General features: G+C 37.7%; 1 protein-coding gene across 4 annotated transcripts in view; it reads right to left on the reverse strand.

Moving 5' to 3' along the window:
• The window catches only part of atp6v0a1a (ATPase H+ transporting V0 subunit a1a), a 29421-nt gene extending 13578 nt beyond the window's left edge, over positions 1 to 15843 (reverse strand). For 2 of the 4 annotated variants that reach the window (XM_055194261.2, XM_055194258.2), the window contains exons 1-10: positions 15687 to 15843; positions 10350 to 10507; positions 10077 to 10155; positions 9838 to 9935; positions 9619 to 9747; positions 9345 to 9431; positions 7186 to 7268; positions 6247 to 6373; positions 6081 to 6163; positions 5858 to 5951 (exon numbers count right to left, since the gene is read on the reverse strand). In XM_055194261.2, the coding sequence (XP_055050236.1) occupies positions 5858 to 5951; positions 6081 to 6163; positions 6247 to 6373; positions 7186 to 7268; positions 9345 to 9431; positions 9619 to 9747; positions 9838 to 9935; positions 10077 to 10155; positions 10350 to 10466 (897 nt within the window). In that variant the 5' untranslated portion in view covers positions 10467 to 10507; positions 15687 to 15843. The remainder of the gene's footprint in view (positions 1 to 5857; positions 5952 to 6080; positions 6164 to 6246; positions 6374 to 7185; positions 7269 to 9344; positions 9432 to 9618; positions 9748 to 9837; positions 9936 to 10076; positions 10156 to 10349; positions 10508 to 15686) is intronic. The other 2 variants (XM_055194263.2, XM_055194262.2) reach the window with 1 other exon arrangement.
• Positions 15844 to 23530: the final 7687 nt, after the last annotated feature.

Genomic DNA, 23530 nt, shown 5'->3' on the forward strand with positions numbered 1-23530 from the left:
GGGTCTTGAGTCTGCACAGTAGCGATTTCAGGACCAGTCCTACGCAGTAGTGACCAGGAAGTAAAGCTGCGAAATCAATCATGACATCACACCACCGTTTTTATAGCATTAAAGAACTAACTAAAAACAAACTTATTTTAAAAACAAACACTTGGATTTACATCAGCGTGATAAAAACTACAGTAAATGACAGAAACCAGCTTCAGAAAAAGGATAATTGAAGTGTAATTAAATTGTTTAGTTGGTCTTAAGTTCCATTGAATAACATGGGGAGGCGGGGTTCACTGGGGGTCGATCAACTCCTTTTGGCTTCAATTTTCAGGGCTTGTGCGGCACACTTGGATTATATTAACAAAATTCCATGAATGCGTTTCCCAAAGCTGCCTTCATGCCACTGAAGTCACTGTCTCATGAGGGAGCGAGGCAACAAGTCAGCCTCCTTAGTTTTCGGACACAGCCATAGACTGTCACCCGTAGGTTTCTGAAGAGCTTTTTTAAAGCACATCTTGGCATCGCATCACCATGGGCAAAGAGGAGGAATGTGGGTGGAGCAGAAGTGCCTGGTTACTGAAACCACACCCGTCTGACTTGACGGTAGTGACAGCAGCGCCAATTCACCTGTCACTCAATGTCGCCACCTAATTATGCTGAACTTTAAGGCATAGTAAAATGTTAACGTTGTAAAGTGTCTAATTGTAAAATTAGCTATATAGACCAAAAAAAAATTTGTATCAGGATGTGAACACATTTTTATTTTCTGTAAATTTGGGCATTTTAACATGATAAGTCCTGTATAAATATATATAAAATTCCATTCCCAAGAGTCACCCCGTTATAGTAAATACGGTTGTCAGTCCCAAACACTCACTGTATGAACACAGCCACTACATCTTTTTTAGGCAAGGTGGATTTCTCAATCATTCAGGAGTGGCCATGGCAGTGCACCAATATCCCCCTGGCATGCAAAACAAGATACGCTGCCAACCTTAATATCGAGCACACATTCTCACCCACACTGGAAGGACGTACGCAACTGCCCACTCTGAAATTCGACTCACTCTCCCACGCTAGAAAAACCCACACACAGAGACTCATCCACACTAACAATCAGACAAACCTGCACAATCTGGGATTTATGTAATCCTCAATAATGCCTTCTTGTCTGTCTCAAACAGCAACAGATACACAGCGCACACATAGCATTCTTGTGCACCAGGGCATAACACTAAAGCTGTATTATCACTAGGGCAAGAAGAGGAGCACAGAAAGATTAACAATTCATGACTGACACACAAAACACACACATAGTGACCATTCTAATCACACCCGGGGGACAAACAGGACCGCTAATAGTTTGAAGTGAGTCAGTGACATGGAACTCAAGAGCTCTGTCCCACCTCTGTCAGCACTCTGGGTTTGGATCTGCTCCTTTACATTTGTGGAAAACCGAGAGCAAACGGATCTGTGGCTGTGTTCCAAAACCAAGGGAGCTTCCTAGGGGGGCAGCATTTTTTAAAGGTTGGACTACCTTAGTTGACTTTTCCTTTACACACTAAAAAACAAAGTTCAAGATAGCGGTTTAAAGGAAAACACCACCGTTTTTCAATATTTTACAATGTTCGTACCTCAACTTAGACTAATTAATAATTACTAATGCGTGCACTTTTAATCTTTGTACAGCGTGTCGTGAATATGTTAGCATTTAGCATAGCCTCATTCATTCCTTAGGATCCAAAAAGGGATGAATTTAGAAGCCACCAAACACTGCCATGTTTTTCCTATTTAAAGACTGTTACATAGGTAGTTAAACGAGTAAGTATGGTGGCACAAAATAAAACTTTTGTTTGGAGCCATATGAATGAATGGGGCTAGGCTAAATGCTAACACATTCACAAAACGCTGTACAAAGATTAAAAATGCACGCATTGAAAAAAGATTATGTATTAGTTCATCTAATTTGATTTAAGAACATAGTAAAATATTTAAAAAACTGTGGTGTTTCCTTTAAGCAAGCGAAATCTTGCCTCTGAGAAAAGGTGTTACATAGGATGCACTTTTACCTAATGTTTGAGTCTGCTATTTGTCACTTAATGAAGTTGCATGAAGGTTAGGACGGTCCCTTATGTAGGCAGTGGAAAGTAAAAAGCATAGTAGATTTAAATAGAGCTTGTGTGTGATTTCAGGGTGTGAGATGAGACAGAGAGGATCAGTAAACAAGTGTAGGAAACATCAAGGACAAACTCGCTGATAATGTGAGTATGCACAGGGAGGAACTTTCACAAGGACTGTGGGAGGGTGACGAAGGGAAGATGAACACATCACTTTTGCAGTAAAAGTCTCACTAAAGCCTGGAGTATAGTCTGTTTTATACCTGTACGCAAGCGTACGTGCACGATCGAATGCACAGCTTTGCAAAGCATAGTTTATTTAACTCGTACGTGTACGCAGACACTTGATGCATTCTCATTGCAACAAAATGCAACACATTTCATACTGCATTCTCCTGTATGCGGATGCATGACCTATGCATACAATGTATGCAGGGTTTAAAAAATCTGGCGGCGCACATACAGTTTGTTTACACCTGGTATTAAGATGTGTTTTGGTCGAAAGGATCACAAGTGGACGACACTAAATACAGGTGTATTTTTTTAAGCTCATCTACCTTTCACCACATTCAGAGGTGGTCGAAAATGCATTCGACCGGATTGCTTTTGTGGTGTAGACGCTCATGTGGCAGTGTGTGTTTGAACAGCCACAAAAGACTATTTATAAAATGTCAGTGTAATGTACCGAGGACAATGTTTTTACATCGGACTAGATTTTTAGCCAGCGAGGTGTTTAGGATACAATTGATAAAACGAATGTGGCTCCTCTCCATCTCTATCATTTGTTTCATTTTGAAACACAAGCCGCAGACTCTGACATAATAATATTACAGCAATTTAAACCCATAATTTCTCCCGCATGCATTTTAACGATTCAAAGTATCTAATCAGGACACAAGTTGTCAAAAGTTGACAAAAGTGACGGATTAAAAACACCAGGTTATGAATGAGAATGTGTCTCTCTCGTTAACTTGTGATGCGATCGACCAAAATGCATCTTAATAATAGGGCTGGGCAAAAAAAAATCGATTTTTCGATTAATTGTTTTTTTTATGTGGTCGATTCAAAAACGATTCTCAAAGGCCACAAATTGATTTTTTTCCCATATTTATTTTCGCAAACATTGAACGTAAGATTAACGTTAATCTAATTACTAGTCTTCTCTACTAGATGTCACCCATCTTTGTTTCCTTGTGCGATGTTACCAAGAAGCGAGAGGCGAGCCTGTCATTCATTCATTCAGTCTATAATATAATATAATATAATATAATATAATATAATAGTTGAATTGAGAATCGAGTATAAAAAGCGACAAAAAATATCTGAATCGAAAATTCGAACCGAGAATCGAAATCAAACAGATTTAATAGCTTGTGAATCGAAATCGAATCGATCAGAAACATTTGAATCGATACCCAGCCCTACTTAATACCAGGTATAAACAAAGCCTAAGATCAATAGTGAAAATGGTTTCTTTTTGTATTTATAAAATGTAATACAAAAAGTTTTCTTAATTTGGCTAATTAAAGAAACAAGCGAAACTTAAAAACAACATGAATTTCTCACAGATGTTGCCCTTTTCCATTAATGCCAACATTCAAGAGTCTTTACATGTGCAAACCTGATAATTCATATCATCCTAACTTGATTTGAGGGTGTTATAAAGAACATCTTGTGTAAATCAATGAAATCGGACCTTGCAGAAGAAGTTAACAGTAACAAACCTTCTTATTTTGTTACACGGTTTTAAAAAGTGAGATGAGCTCAGATGTGCAAAGCTGTTTAAGCAAGCAATAAGTGAAAACTGTCATGGCCCAAGGGCGTTGTTGGGCATGACACTTGTCATGTCACCATGCAGAAGACCCTGATCAAATCTAATGTGAGAACGAAGTATGGGGAAATCAACTGCCCCGCCTTGTGGTAAAACTGTGTGAGTGAATGGGCATCTGTCTTAGTGGGCAGGTATGGTCACTATGTAAATGTCACTCACACAGTTTTCCATGCCAAATAAGGCACCGTGAGAGATTCACTTAAAGCTATAAAACCATCTGGCAGTCACCCATTATGGCCAGCAAGGGCCCCTAATAGATGTTATGGCCATTGTACAGACAGATAAACAGTGACTATACACTCATGTAAACAGGGGACTAATTTAGTCAAATGAATCTGCACCATACAGTGAGTAGGTTGGTTTACAGGAGGTCTGTCTTGAGACAGGGAATAAAAAAAGAGATGACATCAATCAGATTATTTTAAAAATAGACAGATAGAGGGAAATAGATAGAAACACACACACATGCACGCACGCTGTGCAGAGTGTTGAGACTGAAAGTCTAATCTAATCTGTTCATTACAGCACAGAGTTCTTGATCATATTTACAGCGTGTAATTTCATTAGGTAACTCACTTACTCCGTTTACAAAGCAAAAAACATCAATCAAAGTACTGTGAAATCAAATTCAGTCATATTACTTCAATGCCAATATGCATTTTGAGCTTATTGGCTTTCCTATAAATATGTGGGGCACTCTTTTTACTGTTTGTACACTAGAGTTCTCAACGGGGGGACCCGCAGGTTCAGGTCAAAAATATGAGCAAATGACTCGGGTCCGGTCGGACCTCGGGCTTAATCTTTTTCGCTCAGTGAATTTTTTTATTAATCATCACTGCTGTTCACCGGAAAGTCTGGCTGCTGCGTGCAACGTGCATCACACGAGGGGCAGGGGCAGACCTGACGTCGCTGCGTGCATGCCTTTAGCCTGGAGAAGAAGATGGAGTTGCTGAAAAGTAAACTTGCCGCCAGTTAATTTCATTGTCGCTATTACAGGAAGGGTAGCCGCTGGCTGGGTACATGTTTGAGTTCTTTTTATTTATTATTGTGTGATTTCTATTTAAGGCTTATTTATATAGCCTATTTATAAATTTAAAGTTTGTTTCAGTTGTTTGTATTTTTAAAAGGCATGAACATTAAAGGTTGATTTGAATTCCCGTCTGATGGTCATGATAATACGTGTATTAGAAGAAAAAAAGAAGGGGCTCCGCGGCATCGGGCTGCGGGTCGGGTTCGGGCAGATAATTCATGTTGATGTGTCAGGTTACATCAGGTCCACGGGCCGGGTCGGGTTGTAATTTTCAGGCCTGTTTAGAACTCTATTGTACACAATGATGACGTAGCAAAGAATGCGCGCGCATCTTGGTAATGAAAGTATGGTGAGAATCAGCAGAGTGTCAAGCTACGCGACCAGATTAAGCAAAACAGAAAGTTATTTTAAAAAGATGACTATCAAATGGTATCAGGCTACCAAATCCGTGTACTATAAGTGGATAGAAGACGTTAGCAAATGGCCATATATATAATGTAAATATAAAATATAAAATAAAAATATACAAATATTAGTGCAATAAACACAACAACCAGACATTTTGATGTTGGGAAACCGTTTTGATTAACTTTCTGAGTTGCTAACACATTAGAACCACTGAGTAACAACACCAATTCCATTGCCAAAATGCACGTGCAACTATTTGATCAGGTGGGCTGTAAAAGAGTCTATTAGATTTCACAATGATCCACCTTTACTCTGCCATGCAACATGAAAAAAAAAATACCAGGACAAAATAAACTAAGAGCTATTTTAGAAAAATTTAGACTTTAACTTGACTCATATTGTCAGAAATTGTCAAAAGTTTTGTTATGGGCAAAGTTAAGTCTGTGTGATTAATATTTTGCATGTGCGAACATTTCTTACCATCTGGAGATCGTCAATTCGAGTGTTAACACCGGCTGCCATTTCCTTCCTTTCTTGAGGTGTCTCAGGACAGGGATACAGAGAAGCCCGAAACCTAAGCAACATCACCAAGGTACATAATAATATCGGTCACTGACAAAAATAAATTAATGCTTTTTGTAGGCTTCCTGCAGACAAACACACACAATCAAAAAAAAAATATCAATAAATTTTTATTTCATACCCTTCACAAATCTTCTTCACTCGGTTCTTTAGTTGGTCGCCCTGGAAGAAAATGATGAACACAGACTTGTGCACACGGTCGCCCTAAGAAAAAGAACAAAAAGAACATTTAACATTGTAGAAATATACATTGTTAATCGTTCATTGGTCAAAACAAGGGTACTTACTGTGGTTGGGTCCTCGAGTGAGTCATCAATGTCTGCCTGCCGGAGGAAGACGTTGCCACGGCAAACTCTCCACAGCATCCTCTCAAAGGTGGGAATTCTTTCTCTGCCTATCACACCCGCAACAAACCTGCATCCAGAGTTAAAATGTAAAAGTAAATTTGTAAATTAGCATCTTTATATTAGCATAAAAAATTACAACTTTTCTGTTTCTAGTACTCTGTAGGGGTGTGACAATTAATTGTGCAAATACGCGTTTCTCAATGAATGAATTACGGTGAAATGCCGCCACATCCAAAAGCCAGAGGGCGCTCTCGTGCAGAAACTCCATTTGTGCCACATAAGTTGTACCATTACAAACGCTATTCCAGGAAATATCTAGAGGCATATTATTATCGCTGCTCTTCAGATTGTTTCAGTTATTTTCATGATAATAAATAATATTTTGAATGATTGTGTTTGACGAGTGTTGCTTTTTTAAATGCACGTTATAAACGACTCAAACTCATAGTGATTTTAGATTGATAAGGACTTCCTACTGATCAAAGACTCCTTATACACGCACAAGCACATGAAACACAAAATCAGAGCCTTGCGATCCAGAATCGATTTCAGACAGGTATTTTTAATAGGGAACACGATGCATCGATGCACAACCCTAGTACTCTGATAACTGATGGGTGTGTAAAATGAACAGATCGGTAATGGTTTGAACAGATCACTGACAACCTCCTGGCATTAGCACCAGTTACATAACTATATCGGTTTATTACTTCAAGTCTTACAAGCATAACCTGTAAACCTAGCTATCTTTCTTATTCAGCTGGGATTTTACAACTTTATGAATGCAGATAAACACATGACTACACAGTTACACATGTTTACCGTTAAATATTAAACAGCTTAACCGATGTTTAATGAAAACATGCTAAAAACACTGACCCAAGCCTAAGAGGAGCAACGCGTCCAACCTCATTTGGGTCCAATAAATTTGATGCTTCTTCTAAAAGTGAAGGATCTTCCATCTGACAGAAAGAGAAAAAGAAACATTTTAATACTCTTATTCATCTTCAGCTTTGTTGAAGTTTACATAGGGGCGGTTTCCCAGACAGGGCTTATCCTAGTCTCAGACTAAAATGCATGTTTGAGCTTCTTTAATTTTAACACACCTTGTACTGACATATCTTAACATATATCAGTGCTATTGTTTTGTCTCAATATGCACACCAGTATTGTTTTTTTTTTATTGTAAAAACTTTAATGTCCTTAAATAACTAAGGCCTAGTCCTGGATTAATCTAAACCCTGTCCGTTTCAAAACAGAATGTTCTTAAAAGAAATTACAAATTAACATGGCCCTTGACCTGTGATAATACAAAGGTATTTTGTAATGGGTAAATAAATTTTACACAGATGCACTAAATCTATAAACGCCCTTACAGTTCTTTTACATGTACATATAATGTCAAAAGTCTGTCAATAAAGCAACCATTAAAAAGAGGTTAATCTTCAAGCTAATCTAAGCAATAAATAATTGCTCATTTAACAAACAAGTATATAGAAAGAGACAACGTTTTGTTACTCAAGGCCACAGTGTTGGTAATTTACAGTGAGGAAAATAGGTATTTGAACACCCTGCTATTTTGCAACTTCTCCCACTTAGAAATCATGGAGGGGTCTGAAATTGTAGAAATTGACTAAATCGTAGGTGCATGTCCACTGTGAGAGACATAATCTAAAAAAAATTGTATGAAATCTCAATGTATGATTTTTTAACTATTTATTTGTATGATACAGCTGCAAATAAGTATTTGAACACATGAGAAAGTCAATGTTAATATTTGTTACAGTAGCCTTTGTTTGCAATTACAGAGGTCAAACGTTTCCTGAAGTTTTTCCCCAGGTTTGCACACACTGCAGGAGGGATTTTGGCCCACTCCTCTACACAGATCTTCTACACATTGGCAAACTTAAGACGGGCCTGGACATGTGCTGGTTTAAGCAGGGGAACCTTTCGTGCCATGCAGGATTTCAAACCATGACGAGTGTATTAGCAACAGTAACCTTGGAAACGGTGGTCCCAGACTTTTTCAGGTCATTGACCAGCTTCTCCCGTGTAGTTCTGGGCTGATTTCTCACTTTTCTTAGGATCATTGAGATCACGAGGTGAGATCTTGCATGGAGCCCCAGTCCGAGGGAGATTGACAGTCATGTTTAGCTTCTTCCATTTTCTAATGATTGCTCCAACAGTGGACCTTTTTTCACCAATTTCCCCGTAGCCCTTTCCAGCCTTGTGGAGGTGTACAATTTTGTCTCTAGTGTCTTTGGACAGCTCTTTGGTCTTGGCCATATTAGTAGTTGGATTCTTACTGATTGGGGTGGGTATGGGGTGGACAGGTGTCTTTATGCAGCTAACGACCTCAAACAGGTGCATCTAATATAGGATAATAAATGGAGTGGAGGTGGACATTTTAAAGGCTGTCTATCTAGCTGATAGACAGGTGTTCAAATACTTATTTGCAGCTGTATCATACAAATAAATAGTTAAAAAAATCATACATTGTGATTTCTGGATTCTTTTTAGATTATGTCTCTCACAGTGGACATGCACCTACGATGACAATGTCAGACCCCTTCATGATTTCTAAGTGAGAGAACTTGCAAAATAGCAGGGCGTTCAAATACTTATTTTCCTCACTGTATGTGTTACTCCTGAGATTTTAACCTACAAACATGCCCTTACTAACCCAGATCTTTAACCACTTAAGACAGAAACCTCACACCACCAGTCACCCAACCACCTACCCACCACTGCATAAGAGCCCAATATTGTGTAAGGTGAACGATTTCAAAAAAGTAAATAGCTTAACAGCTTACTCACAACTCAAGTGATTTTAATGACATGTTAAAACAAAACCACACAAAAATATGTTAATGTCCAGATTTACGTTGAAAAAGTGCAGAAATGTTATGAAACAGCACAGTTGAAGAACACACCAAAAGACAGAAAAGGAACACCCTGGTAGGAACTAATTTTCATGGACACAAAGGGATGTTTTTATTTTACGTTTACGAACAAAGTGTGAATAGGTAGTCGAACACCTTGCTGAACTGGTCTTGGGAAGGGCGGTTTGACATCACCATCATCGGCGGGGATGTGACGAGGAATTCAGAGAATGGCCTTTCAATCTGTTAGACATGCATCTGTCTTTGTCACATTATCAAAAACATTTGGTGCCTCTCTTGGGTTTGTTTGATTATTGATTGGTGTTGATTATTATGTAAATTCAAATGAATACCACAGTGTGGCATTTCTGCTACAAATCACACTACGGGTAATGTGGCTGAGGGGAAGAGTTTTGAAGAGATCACAAACCTCATTAAAGAACTGCTGTGTCCGTCTGAGGATGTGCTTGAGCTCCGTCAGTTCCAGGAAGTTCTTCTTCAGGGCTTCCTGGTTGGTGTTGATCTCCCTCATCTCATTCTCTAGCTTTTCAAAGGTGGCCTATATATAAACAGGTTGTGCAATAATTAAGTGGGAAGACAGAATAAACCATAATCTATAATCCGGACACGCAAGTTGTTTTTTGTGTACCTCCAAGTCAATCATGTCTCGTGGAAGAGGGACCTCTGGGTTCTCCCCTGTGTCTAAAATAGGTATGTTAGCCTTTTTAATCTCCTTTTCAACAAATCCTTGGAGGAAAAAAGACAAATGAGTGAGACAGAAGGAAAAGAGACAGTGATATCATCTACTTTTTTAACCAAACCACACGATGTTGTGTTGCTTGGCAGCAATGATTTTAACAATGTCAGCAGTACTGACAAAGAACTAACTTAGTTTGCGGTCCATCTCTTCACAGCGACGGACTTCATTTACAAACTTCCTCTGAAAAACGTTCACATCTGGGTTCAACTGAAATAAAAAAAGAAGAAGACTCAAACCTACTATTACTGATTAACTACTGCCTGGAAACAAGTCAGGTTCTCTGGAAGAAAAACAATGAAGGAAGCTACATTCACACACATACATATTAAGTTGCAGACAGAAAACAGAAGTCAATTTCACAAGTGCATAAAAAAACAAAACAAAGAAGCACATGTACATACATCTCTGAACTGCACCATGCCGATCTCCCCCAGCTCACTGACACAGCAATAGGCTGACTCAGACTGGAGGAAAAGCTGGGCCAGGGTCATCTCCTCACTGCGAAACAGCTCCCCCATAATGCCCTGCTTTCTACCCAATGCACTATGGATAGAATATTCTAAGAAAAAAGAAAGACAAATAAATACATCTATAAAAAAAGGTAATACAGGAAGGTGTTACAAAATGAATGACATACATTATAGAGATATTACCTTTATCTGTACTTTAACTATTACAAAGTGTCCATTATGGCATTCCTTTAGTTCTGCTCTTATATGCCTCTTTACAACACTTTTTTTTCCAGTAGGGTATGCAACAAAGAAATATAATTAATTAAATTAGGAATAATTTACTTATATAGCATTCAGTTACCCCACACAAAATAAAGTATTTTAGATTTTATTCATTAAAATTAATAATCATGATTCCAATATCAAGAGACATTTTCAGCACAACTGTGCAGCTACATTTACAAACCAAAACAGAAATGGTTTTCAGCTTTACCCAGAAGGAAAACGCCACAAAAAACAAAAAGATTAACGTCAAATTTACCAAACAAATACTATTTAGACAGAATCAGTTCCTACTTTTACTACGTAGCCTGACAACACAAGAGGAATCTTGGTGCAAAAACAAACTCTGATGCCACAAGTAGTAAGCTCAACTTGACAGCTACAACAACAGTTTAACCAGGCATGAAAAAGAAAATGTTCAGTTTCCAGACCGCGGCTTAAAGGGATAGTTCGGCCAAAAATGATATTAAATCCATGATTTACTCACAATCAAAGGCCTTCCGAGATGCATATGTCCATCACTTTTTAGACAAATACATTTTCGGTTATTTTAGAAGATCTTTCAGTTTATAAAATGCAAGGATATGGGGTCCACCTCTTTCAAGTCTAAAAAATGTGCATCCATCCTTCACCAAAGTAATCCAACCAGCTCCAGGGGGATAAACAAAAGCCTTCTGACAGAGGTTAATCCGAAATAGAAATATCTGTATTTAAAACGTTATAAATGAAGATAACTAGCTTCTGGTAATGCCGCCATCTTAGAAAGGGCTCCACACTGCGAGAAAAGTGTCGCATTTTGCGCATTTTAGTTAGTTATTTTCGTTTATAAAGTTTTAAATATGGATATTTCTACGACAACACTACACAAATTATCCTCAAAAGGTCAACTCTTGTTTATCCCCTGGAGCCAGTTGGATTACTTTGATGAAGGATGAATGCACATTTTTATGACTTGAAGGAGCTGAACCTCATATCCTTGCACAGGGTTTCACGCAGAAAATGTGTTAGTTAAGGTGGTAGGGTTTCTGGGGGGCGGGCAATGAAAGTGCGATGCGTATGCAGGTAACAGATATCTGTAGCTGTGTGATAAAGTGAAAGTAAAGGGTTAACAAACACAAACTGAAGCAGATGTTGTAGAACGGTTGGACCACGTCGTTTCCCATTTCGGCCATGTGGCACTCGTGCACACTTGCGATGTGAAGCGTGTCCACGCTATTCTCAGAGATGTTTTATCAACTGCTTAAGGGGGGGGGGGGGGGAGTAAATCATGGGTTGAATATCAATTTTGGCCGGACAATCCCTTTAATGCTTTAAAGGCATAATGTAGATTTTCACCACTAGAGGTCGCTATTAAATAGAGGGGTCACGATTCTCCAAATTCTCGCTTTGATTACATTCTCGATTCTAATGTCACGATTCAATTCTCGATTTTTTTCTTCTTTTTTTTTTAAAAAAGACAAAAAATGCTATGCCATTATTATTATTATTATTATAGTTTCACATTAACATGCACATTGTTACGCTTTCCTGAATGAATTAATGTTTCATTATTTAAAATCGAAATCGTGACACCCTTACTATTAAACAATAACAAAATAAAGGTTAAGCTTAATGACGTTATGAAGGAGAGTGGAACAATGGGAGATGTTGTTTTTACCATGCAAAAAATTATGGAATTCGCTAATCATGTTCACGGCTGAGGTAATGAATTAATGTTTCATTATTAACTATTTGTTTGATCACATTATTTTATGCCATTGTAGTGAATTAGCTGCAAGGCACAACAGCTGCATGCTAGATGCTGTATAACCAAGACTTCCGCATTGGTCCACTCATGTTGCCTACAGTGTCTACAACTGGAAACTGACCCCGGATTTTCACCAACTCCGCTGCGTTACAGCTCCGCACTCCGCCGTCCGCCAATACCCACCAGTTCCGTATTTGTTGCAGAGCGGCTGCGTGCTGAAGTGACGAGGACCCACGAGGTCTCGCAAATTCACGTAATGATTGCGCGATATCTAGTTCTGGCTCTGCCCATTATGATGTTAAATTATGACGTTTTTCAGGACCAGCCTAGATCACAACACGAGATCTAGCGAATTAAGGTATGATCACGCGATATAGTCATGGCTCCGCCATGCGATCTGCAGCCGTTCCGCAGTCTGTGGAAATTCGGGGTGAGGATAGCGTGGATATTAAGTCACTAAAAGGGCAACAATTACAAGGGAGACAAAGGATAATTTAAAACAGGAATTTCCCTGGATTTACAAATCCTTGGGAACTTTTGGGTAAATTTAAGAACACAACTCCATTAAACATATCACACGGTGCAAGTGGTTTCTGAAAATTTTATATATTATGTCTTTAATAGAGCCCGACCGATATGCATTTTTTCGGGCCGATGCCGATACAGATATGAGGGAGTAAAAAAAAGACCGATAACGATATATCGGCCGATATTCTTTATGTGTATATTATAGTTCAGTATGTACTACAGTATATTATACTACAGTACTGTACATAGAATACACTATATACTTTAACATAATATACTGTATATGAATAAATACAATGCAATGCAATGATCACTCACAAATGTGGTGATCACTCACAAATGTGGTGATCCAACACTTATATTGATGTGACAAAGATATGTACTATAGGCAAGAAGTTAACAATAAACTTTATTATCCAAAATTAGTTGGATATCAGTGCACTAAACAGTAAACTTGACTTATTATAAATAACTTTAAAACACAAAGAGAACAAAATACATAAAACTTGCATCATTTGCAGTTTTGACGAGAATAACGTTATAAAGAGAAACTTATGAAGTCATTGATTAATTTTGGCTTTACAGTAAGTTGTGTACTTCACAAATTAGTTAGCCACTCACAGTTACGAAGACAATGCTTGACGGAGCACATACTAATGTACGCTAATATGTTTAATGTTGTGCACATCGTTTTTATAACACAAACCCAGGGTTCCGTGCAAACTTTAGACTTTTTTAAAACTAAAGCGTCTTCGCTCTGCCTCTTTTATTTAGCAAGGGTGTAGAGTTGCGCGAGCTTATTGAATCAATTGCTTTGAAATTAGCATGTTAACTAACAACACAAGCAGCAGTAATCTCATATAGTGTTATATAAGTGCACGGCTGCGCGTAGTTTAAACGTGTCATTTCTCCGTCTCGCGTCATTTCTCCCGCTTGCGTTTTAACTCGCAAGTCGACAAAGAGACGGATTAAAAACACCAAATGTAAGCGGGAATGCGTCTCTCTTGTCCATTTATAATGCAATCGACCAAAGCGTGTCTTAATACCAGGTGTAAAAATGTTGTGAAGAAGACACTGCATGACTGCTTCCATGCCACCTGAACTGAGAGACTGAAGAGACTGACTGAAGTGAAGGGGGTGGGGGATTGGCTGGTGTCACTACAGTGAGTGATCTGGGTCACCATTAGCAACCAGTATGGCGCACTCTGCTGGACAAACAAGTACTTACACCTTTCAAATGCATTTAATGTGTTCTGTAACAAACGTTCATATCGGCGCATATCTGCGGCTTATACGCCGATACAGATATATGCGACATGCTCATATCGGCCGATAAAATCGGCAAAACGATAAATCGGTCGGGCTCTAGTCTTTAACTGTTAAAGAAGCCTGCTTGTGTATATCAAATCTTATACATTATGTCTATATAACAGACATGAACAAGTGACTTCTCAAAAACAATAAGGCTATCCATTTAAAAGCCTTAGGAAAAAATTCGTAATCTTGTGCTCAAAAGGGCACATATGGAATTTTACGCTTTCCTGCACTTTTAGCATGTGATGTGCTAAAAGCTGTGGGAAGAAGATTTTGTTATCTCAAAACACACAGAAGTATACAGCAATAACACAAAATGATCACAAAAACAATGATTTCCTTATAACTTTGCTGGAATTGCATGGAACACAGTACTTTCAAAGCCAAATATTTACAGCAAATTCCATTAATTTGAACATCTTTAAAGATTTCATTTTAAATTGTGCACACATTATTTTAAGTCTTACTTTGAGTGTAACAAGTTGATGGTTCATTAGGAATGTGGGCACAATGGACTCAGTGCTGAGGCTGGATTATGTATTAAGCTGTGCCATGTGACTCTTTGTACCAAGGATCACCAACACAGAAGCAATATGCAACATTCTTCTTTTCTAGTGTCCTGTATAGCCATTGGTGTAATTCCACACGTGCTGAATAATGTATCTCCATGAGAATATCAAGATACTCTTTCATTGGTCTGTGTGCGTCCTGCTATTCTATCATTCTCAATTACAGCTACATACAGCCACTACAGCATCATCATAGTGTAACATGCGAAACTATGCAGGATCTTACAGAAAACACATCCTGTAGCATGCAACATTTAGTCCTGTAGCAGGATGTGACAGGTTTTAAGAGTTCAAAAACGTCCCTCTATTGTAACACATTACAATAGAGACTATTAGCCACACTGCTAACCTGTTAATGCTCTCATCTCTAATCTTTGTACTTAAAAAAACCCAAAAAAACTAACTTAAAGAACAAACATTTTACCTTGTAAAAACATTGTTTGTATCGCTTAACTGTCTGATGGGTAAACACAGACGCTAGGGTATTAACTTAGCTAGGATATTAGCGTAGCTGTCAACCCAAGTTTATCTGTCAACAAGTAGCATAGCAAAATGGCACAATATCCACTTCGCTTTGATAAATGGTGGGCCCTGTCAAAAAGTAAACCCTTATTACCTTTCTTTTAAAAAGTGAAATACAGTAATTTCGGTTGTTTCCAAGCAGTTACATCAATTATTTAAATACCCAAAGCGAATGATGATCGACAGGTTGTTACCTCAGTAAATTAGAAAACTTAACAACACATCCCAAAACCGGACAAACGCGCTCTTCTTTTCCCTAAAACGTTTAAAAAGTGTCGATGTAAGGAGAATAAAGTTAAACAACTTTAAATGAGATTTACTTACAGCGTTTAAAGTCTTCTGGGTTGTAAACTCACTGCGTCGCGAGCATCAGCTGACCAGAACGAGGCAGAGGGAACGTGACGTCATGAACAGCCCTGGTGCTGCTTGTCACATGACCGAGCTTACCTGGGCAGGATGCTTACATTATTCATGCATTATATTTTGCGCATGCTCGTGCTTTTTGTCTCTGAAATTGTTTTTAGTTCAATATTTATGACATGTCATGTACACGGTTGCTTATTTTTTAGATTAAAGCGATCAAGTTGAGCTTATTCATAACTTAAGATGAGTTCTGTAACTTTACCCAAAGTTTTGCTAGTTTCGTGTTTGTTCTATATTCATGTGTCGTTTCACTTCTTTTACTGACTCATCATCATAGTACCAGTGGTTTGCACGTGCAACAGGTTACGTTTTTTTATATAACCACTTCCTGTACTCAATGCTGCTCTTATGCGGCTGATACAGCAGAAATTTTAGTTTAGGCTACTATTGCCCTGCTAAAAAAAACAAGAGACACCATCACAGAAATTCTATTCGATTTATTGGTTTTAATGGTTATTTTATTAGTTGTACTGGAAACTGTAATGGTCTCTTTTGGTCTCTACTGGTATGTGTTGGGTCCATTAAATCCTAATGCAATATGTCCCAAAACACTACAAAAAGGAATTTTAAGCTAATGGTTCCTAATGGTTCCTATTTCTGTAATGGTTTTATTGTTTTTTTTCAGCATGTTAAAGCAGAAGTGTCGGTAAACACTTTTAATAATTATATAAATATTTTATTAATTGTGTATGTGTGAACACACTGAGAACATTTGTTACCAATTTTTACATTACTATAGCCTGTATTAATTTTTACTTTTATGCTTTAGAACTCGAGAAGTTAAAAGTTCAACACAAGCCTCTAAGCATCTGCTTCACACAGGACCTTTGTTTTAAAAAGTGTCACATTTTTACTCATTTGGAAGCAGTACAGTATCTCAAACAGGGGAATAATCATGTGAGCTCAAATGGCAAGAGGTCACTTGCTGTAGAATCTGTCACTGACTCTTTAATGAGACAGAAACTACACAGAGAAGAATATGTGAATTAGCACAAGAGTGAAAATTCGTACCATTCCAAAGTATTTTTAACTGTCTTAGATAATACTGTACACTAACCAAGTGTATGTGTTAGTGCAGACTGTGATCAGTGACATTGCCATCTGTTGGTTGCAAAACATTCACTTGTGTCTATAAACTATTTTGCAAGATGTAAACAACATTGGCCCAGAAGCACTTCCTGTTGTTTGTAAGTTTTTTAGTTCACATTTATTTGACATTTTTAGTCAATTCTTGTATTTTGTTCTAATATTAATTCAGATTAATATTTTGTTCAGTGTTAAAAACTAAAACAGGAAGTGCTTTTGAGGAGTGTTGTTTACATCTTGCAAAATGGTCTATAAAAAGATAGGAATGTTTATATGTTTATGATATTTTTGCAAATTTTCTATGTATGTATATCTTATCATATTAATTGACCAATTGTATCATAGTAAAATACATACATTTTATACATAAAGTACATTTGGCTGGCTGAAATGTCCATAACAGGTGAAGCACTCCATCTGGTGGCTCCTGGTCTCACATGCAGTACACTCTCAGACCGCCAGAGGACACTACAGAACTACACAACACAATGTTAGCTGGTCTAAAATGGAAAAATGAAAAGAAAAAGGCACCTAGATTTAAATATCTCACTGGCCTAGAACAAGATACAAATTTAACTCTGATGTCTGAACAGTGAACAAATACATTTTATTCTTAGATAGAGCAATGACTCTTAAACTCATTATAGACTGGATATTTCCTTAGAGACCAGGGGCCCCATTTATAAAACTGTGCGTAGGATCTTTACTAAAAGTCTACGTACGCACAAAAGCCAAAAATATTAAGACTTATAAAACAAAGCAATGTTCCCTTTATAAATCACAGATCACTTGCAAGTGTGCGTACATGAATCATCATCAGATCCCTCCCTGCAAGACCATTCTCCCATCAAGTTTGTTTTTTATAGATCACAATCTGCCGTACACACATTTCCAGCCCCGTTTTTGATTTTTTTTTAAATGAGTACATTGTACTTTTCGAGTTTTCAGTTCATAACGAACCTTTAAAAATCTACAGAACTTATTTCTGTTGCACAAAAGGTTATTTGTAGTAGAAAAAGGTTATAGAGACTGAAAGGTTCTTTGGGGAACCAAAGTATGTCTTCACTTTGGCATCACTGTGAAGAATCCTTTATTTTTTGTGAACTTATAAATAATGAGAAATATCAGCATAAACCAGGATATGCAAGTGGTCAAACCAGCTGTGACCGGACAAATCTCAAAAAACCTCCTCAATTCAGAGTTTATTTGAGAATGTCTTTTGGTGTTTATATCTACAGTATGACCGCCCCAGGAAATGAAGTACCACATGGATTTAGACTCAACAAAGGATCGGGCTATTGAAAAATATATTTTTGCTGTTTAGTGCTAAATACAGTTTTGCTGCAAGAGATGATGGCATGTCTACTCAATTGCATGTTTTTATGAGAAAATGTGTCAGTATGCTGCCACATAAGCACATCTTACTGCAGCAGCATCTTGTTTCACAACATCACCCCAGGCTGTTAGAACTAATTCGGTTGTTCCAATGTGACAAAAGCATGAGGTAAAGCCGGTTTTAAGCATTTTCATATTGCAGTGCTGAGTTAACTTTCAGTCTCCTTTCATTTTTATCTCTATCTCACTAGATACATATCATTGTTGGTTAATCTTATACTGTTCTTTGCCAACGCAATAATAAACTGCTCAATGATAATTTAGCTTTGTACATACAGGCCAGTCTATCTAAGCTAAGGGGAGCTCAGTTTTTTGGTGTTCTGCTTTCCAGAAAAATCACACAAAAATAAAAAGATGAGAACATTCAAAAAGGTTATAGTTAATAACAAATGAGCTTTCAATTATATTTTGACCATTGAGCTAGAAAATGTCTTAAAATAAGCTTAAAAAGAAAAGTTCACCCAAAAAAGATTTATTCTTTAAAGGGGCCATGGCATGAAAATCGGACTTTTTCCATGTTTAAGTGCTATGATTGGGTCCCCAGTGCTTCTATCAACCTAGAAAATGTGAAAAGATCAACCCAGTCTCTACAAGCACATGAAAAAATAGGTTGTTGAAATTTGGCTATTCTTATGATGTCATAAGGAGCTCTTATTATAAAAATATCACCACTTAATCTGCACTATCCAACCACAGCACTGCCATTTAGTGCAAAGAAAAAGCACAATTGAGTTTTAATCGCAACAAACCACCATCATTGTGATCAGTGTTTGAATTTCATCAGGTCATTTGCATTTTAAAGGACACACCCAAAACGGCACATTTTTGCACACATCTACAAAGTGGCAATTTTAATAATAAATTATTTATATGGTATTTTGAGCTAAAACTTCACATATGTGCTCTGGGGACATCAAAGATTTCTTTGACATCTTAAAAAAGTCTTGTGAAATGGCCCCTTTAATCTATATATTACTGTAAATGAAAATAATTTTACAAAAAAATAAAAACAATGTATATTCAGTAAATATAGACACAATCTTTTAATTTTTGGCTATCAATTCTTTTTAAATTTGCTATTCTGTCACATTTGATAGTCTCAGGCAACAAAGAGAGAGGGAGAGAGAGAGAGAGAGAGAGAGAGAGAGAGAGAGAGAGAGAGTGAGAGAGATGAGAAAATGTGTCTTCCTCTTACATTCCTTGCTTGAAGGCTTAAGATTCCATTGATCCATTTTCCAAACTCCATAATAATTTAGTGCCCATTGGAGACAGGTCTAGTCGAAAAGTTGTATCTTCATTCACCTTAGGTCACTCGTATATCACCGAAATAACCATATGAATACCCCATAATTTAATCAAAGGTTTGATTGACTGAAGAAGATAATACTGTTATTTATGGACACGCACTTTAGCGCACAAACACAGGAATGTGGTCGATGATTGTCATGTTTGTTTTTTGTGTGCTTGGAGCGTACCTTAGACGATCAATCTGCAGATAAAGCAGCATTGGATTCCACATGCGCATTCTCGAGAGCTATAAATAAATAAACCCCATTAATGTGAAACCCTTCGACAGAGTTACGGCATTAGAGGAGAATAGCCAGACAGTTTGTGTTGACTACATTGACGTCTCTAGATGTGGCCAATTTCATTGCTGGTATGCAGCGCAATGCTAGTTTTCTCTGTTAAAGCATCACTTAGGCTAGGTGTGGATCAAGGTGTTTATACAGATTTTTAAAATGTGTACTGCATATGCGTACCATGTATAAAAAGAATATTAAAATATATTTTTAAAGGTCCCCTTTCTGTGTTTTTGAAGCTTTGATTGTGTTTACAGTGCGCAATATAACATGTGTTCATGTTTCACGTCTAAAAAACGCGGTATTTTTGACGCAATTTATTTATCTGTACAGCGCTGTTTTCACTGTCCTAAAAACGAGCTGATGTCTTCCTTGTTCTATGAAGAAATCTCCGCTTAATCTCCTTATCCGTTTATATGTATGTATATCTCCCAAGGGTTTTTTCCTCCTAGGACTTTTTTTACTTCCCTGACTAAAAAGTCCGGGGGGTTTTCTCCTAGGGGGTTTTTCAACCCGGGGAGGCAGCCTTCTTGGGCTTAACTTCTATACGTTACATTAGTAATACAGTCGCTTTAAAGCAACACCAAAGAGTTTTGGCTCTTTGCTCCCCCTACAGGTTAGAAGCGTAATTGTCCATTACCCACTGTCATAAATACTGAGGCATAGCTGGCTCTGATTGGATTGTAGGTCTACCGTAAAGCAAGTTTTTGTAGTATTCACTCGGACTACAGGACCGCTACCCGACGGTTGGAAACTTCTTTAGTGCGGTTTTGGCCGATAGAGTGCTGCAAAGCGAATGTGAAAGTGCTGTTCACCCTGTTTAGAGTGGATAAACGACTGAAACTGTTTTGAAAGCGTTATTTTAAGGTAAAAAAACTCTTTGGTGTTGCTTTAATGTTGATTTATAGCCGCAGCAAATTTAGCTGCTTGTGCTATCGTGTATTATGTTGTGCTATCTGTCGATTTTCTGTGATTTTCACTGCTGCTATTAATGTAAAGCTGCTTTGATACAATTACCAAATTGTGAAAAGCGCTATATAAATAAAATTTAATTGAATTGAATTGAAAGTCCCTCCTTCAGAAATACGTATCGCGTTCTGATTGTGTAGTTTGTTTAGTGTGTTGTGATTCGATAGCAGCTTAGCTTGACGTTAACTTAGCTGGTGACTGACACATTCCTATGGGCGGAGCTTAGTCAAAAAACTGGTCTAGTGATGTCATTAAAGCAGGAAGTAGAGGGCTGTAGTCCAAACCGGCTGTTCGTTGTAGGCTTTGAAAGGGGAATTTGGTTAAAGAAAATATATTTGACCTTTATCATTTTAAAGGTATTATTTATGCTATTATAGCAACATTACACACTAACTAGGGTTTAAACAACGGGATCAGAAAAAATTTGACCTTTAATTTGATTTGAACAAAATAATCAGATTGTGTTTTTCCAATCTTTGCCATTTTTTATCAAAATGTAAGAACTTGGCTTTTCACTGATGTAATGTAACCATTAAGGTGGGTGTAGCCCTCCAACTCAATTGACAAGTGCTTTGACTTATCAAGCTGGCTGGCGTCATCCATGGCTCAAGGACATTCTGGGATAGAGAGGGTCTAAGGTAATATAACGGGATACACCTTTCCTATCAGTGTTGTGACTGCTCCTCCCACCATGATAACATTGTTTCTCACACACACCAGTATGACCCACCATACCCTTTCTATTGTTCGCAAGATGGGAATGTGTCCGTTTATTTTTAATGGTGTAAGATTTAGTTGATTACTGGCTGAAGTATTCGACCAAATGTGAAAACGAGCGAGACAAAATGCCCTCATTCTTTGTAAACCCAGACAAACATACATCAATAAAACACTGAATAAATTGCGTAACTTGGAGGAAGCTTGGAGTACACACTGGCCTTTCAAATAAAGTCACTGAAATAGAGAAAACAAATAAAGTCATTGAATAGAGAACGAATGAAGCCACTGAAATGATTATAATTCCTTCTTTCTTTAGCTCTCTTAATGCTGCACACAGACACAGGGCACTAAAATATACCAGTGGTTCCCTTGGGGGCGTAAGATGGTGGCGGGGGGCCCTAGTTTTATGACATTTTTAAATTCATCATAAATTCTGTGCAATTAAACCTCAGAAAAATAAGGCTATAAAACATTACACTACATATGTATCATTTAAAATGTTTTGTTTCATTCAAATACTAAGTTTGAGATTGTTTTATGTCATGAATTTTCTTTAGGGTCGGGGTGTTTGGGTGTGAAGGAGTGCATCCTACACAACTTTGAGAACCACTGTCAGAATAACAGATTAAAAACATATATAACATAAAAACAGTCTATATTTACAGCACATGCACATTCATTGCTGTTTCAATGTTCTTTCTCATAGATGTCAATGTCACAGTTGCTTGACCTTACACAGCTAAAAATCTATTTTTGATAAAAAGGAAATTGCTTAAGAAACCCTTAGCCCTTAGTCCCAGTGTGTATTTCAATCTTTTCTTAGCCATTGGTCATTTTTGTTTTCAGCTGAATGCAGGGTAATTAGCGTATACGCATGAACAAAAATAGATGTACATTTAATGGGAAAAACTTGGGGGCACCACAGGGGACTCAAACAAAAACATTTGAGAAAGGGACAGTGTGTCTGTGTGTGTGTTTGGACATACTGTACAGTAGGGTCCAAAACATGGGACCACACAAAAACTGGAATTCAAATCAAATTGAAATCTGAAAACTTCATCATTTGATTTAACAATTAGCTAAGTTTAAGGATGAACAAAGAATATAATGGCATTCAACGTTTATATAGGCTACATATATTTGTGACCCTGTCCCAGGCTTAAAGGTAGTTCACCCAAAAATGAAAATCTTGTCCCCGCATAAATTTCTTTGTTCTGATGAACACAAAGGAAGATATTTTGAGAAATGTTTTTAACCTAACCATTCGTGGACCCCATTTACTTCCATAGGAAAAAAATACTATGGAAGTAAATGAGGTCCACGAACAGTTTGGTTACAAACAATTCTCAAAAAAATCTTCCTTTGTGTTCATCAAAACAAAGAAATTTATACAGGTTTGTGTATTAAAAAAGTTGGAAGTATGTTGTGTTTTAACAGCATTTACAAATTTAAAAAGAAAAAAGTGTGTTTTTCTACTACCAAGTGTTATTTCATGTTTAATTTCAAATCTGTTCATAATTAGCTTCAGTTGATACGCCTGAAGAGAAACTTCAAACTTCACGTTTATATGGGCAACCAGACAGCAAGACTGTCAAAACAGGCAAGACAGGGACAGCAGGATCCAGACATTCAAAACAAATTCAGGACCTTGTTATATAATATTTCTCGGCAGTGTTTCAGTGGTTCATGTAGGTTTTCTACAAATCGGAAGGTTAGTGGTTCAATCCCTGTGTAACGTGGGTGCTTTAAAGCGTGACTAAACCCCTGGTCAGAGCCTGACTCCACCCACTGGCAATATTTGAAAGGCCCTGTCCCAAATGGCGCACTTCATGTGGACTTTCGGTCTCGTGGCCTTAAATTGCGCGTGCTCGCTTAGTCCACGAGTCCATAGGGTGTCCCATCTGTCCTTTTTATGCTTCGAAGTGTGCTCATCAGCGCCGCCTTTGCCCGCTTGATGCGGTCTTCAGCGAAGCCCGCACTGCAGCAGGCTTCGCG

The sequence above is a fragment of the Misgurnus anguillicaudatus genome, chromosome 19 (genome assembly GCF_027580225.2).
Source record: "Misgurnus anguillicaudatus chromosome 19, ASM2758022v2, whole genome shotgun sequence".
Classification (NCBI taxonomy): domain Eukaryota; kingdom Metazoa; phylum Chordata; class Actinopteri; order Cypriniformes; family Cobitidae; genus Misgurnus; species Misgurnus anguillicaudatus.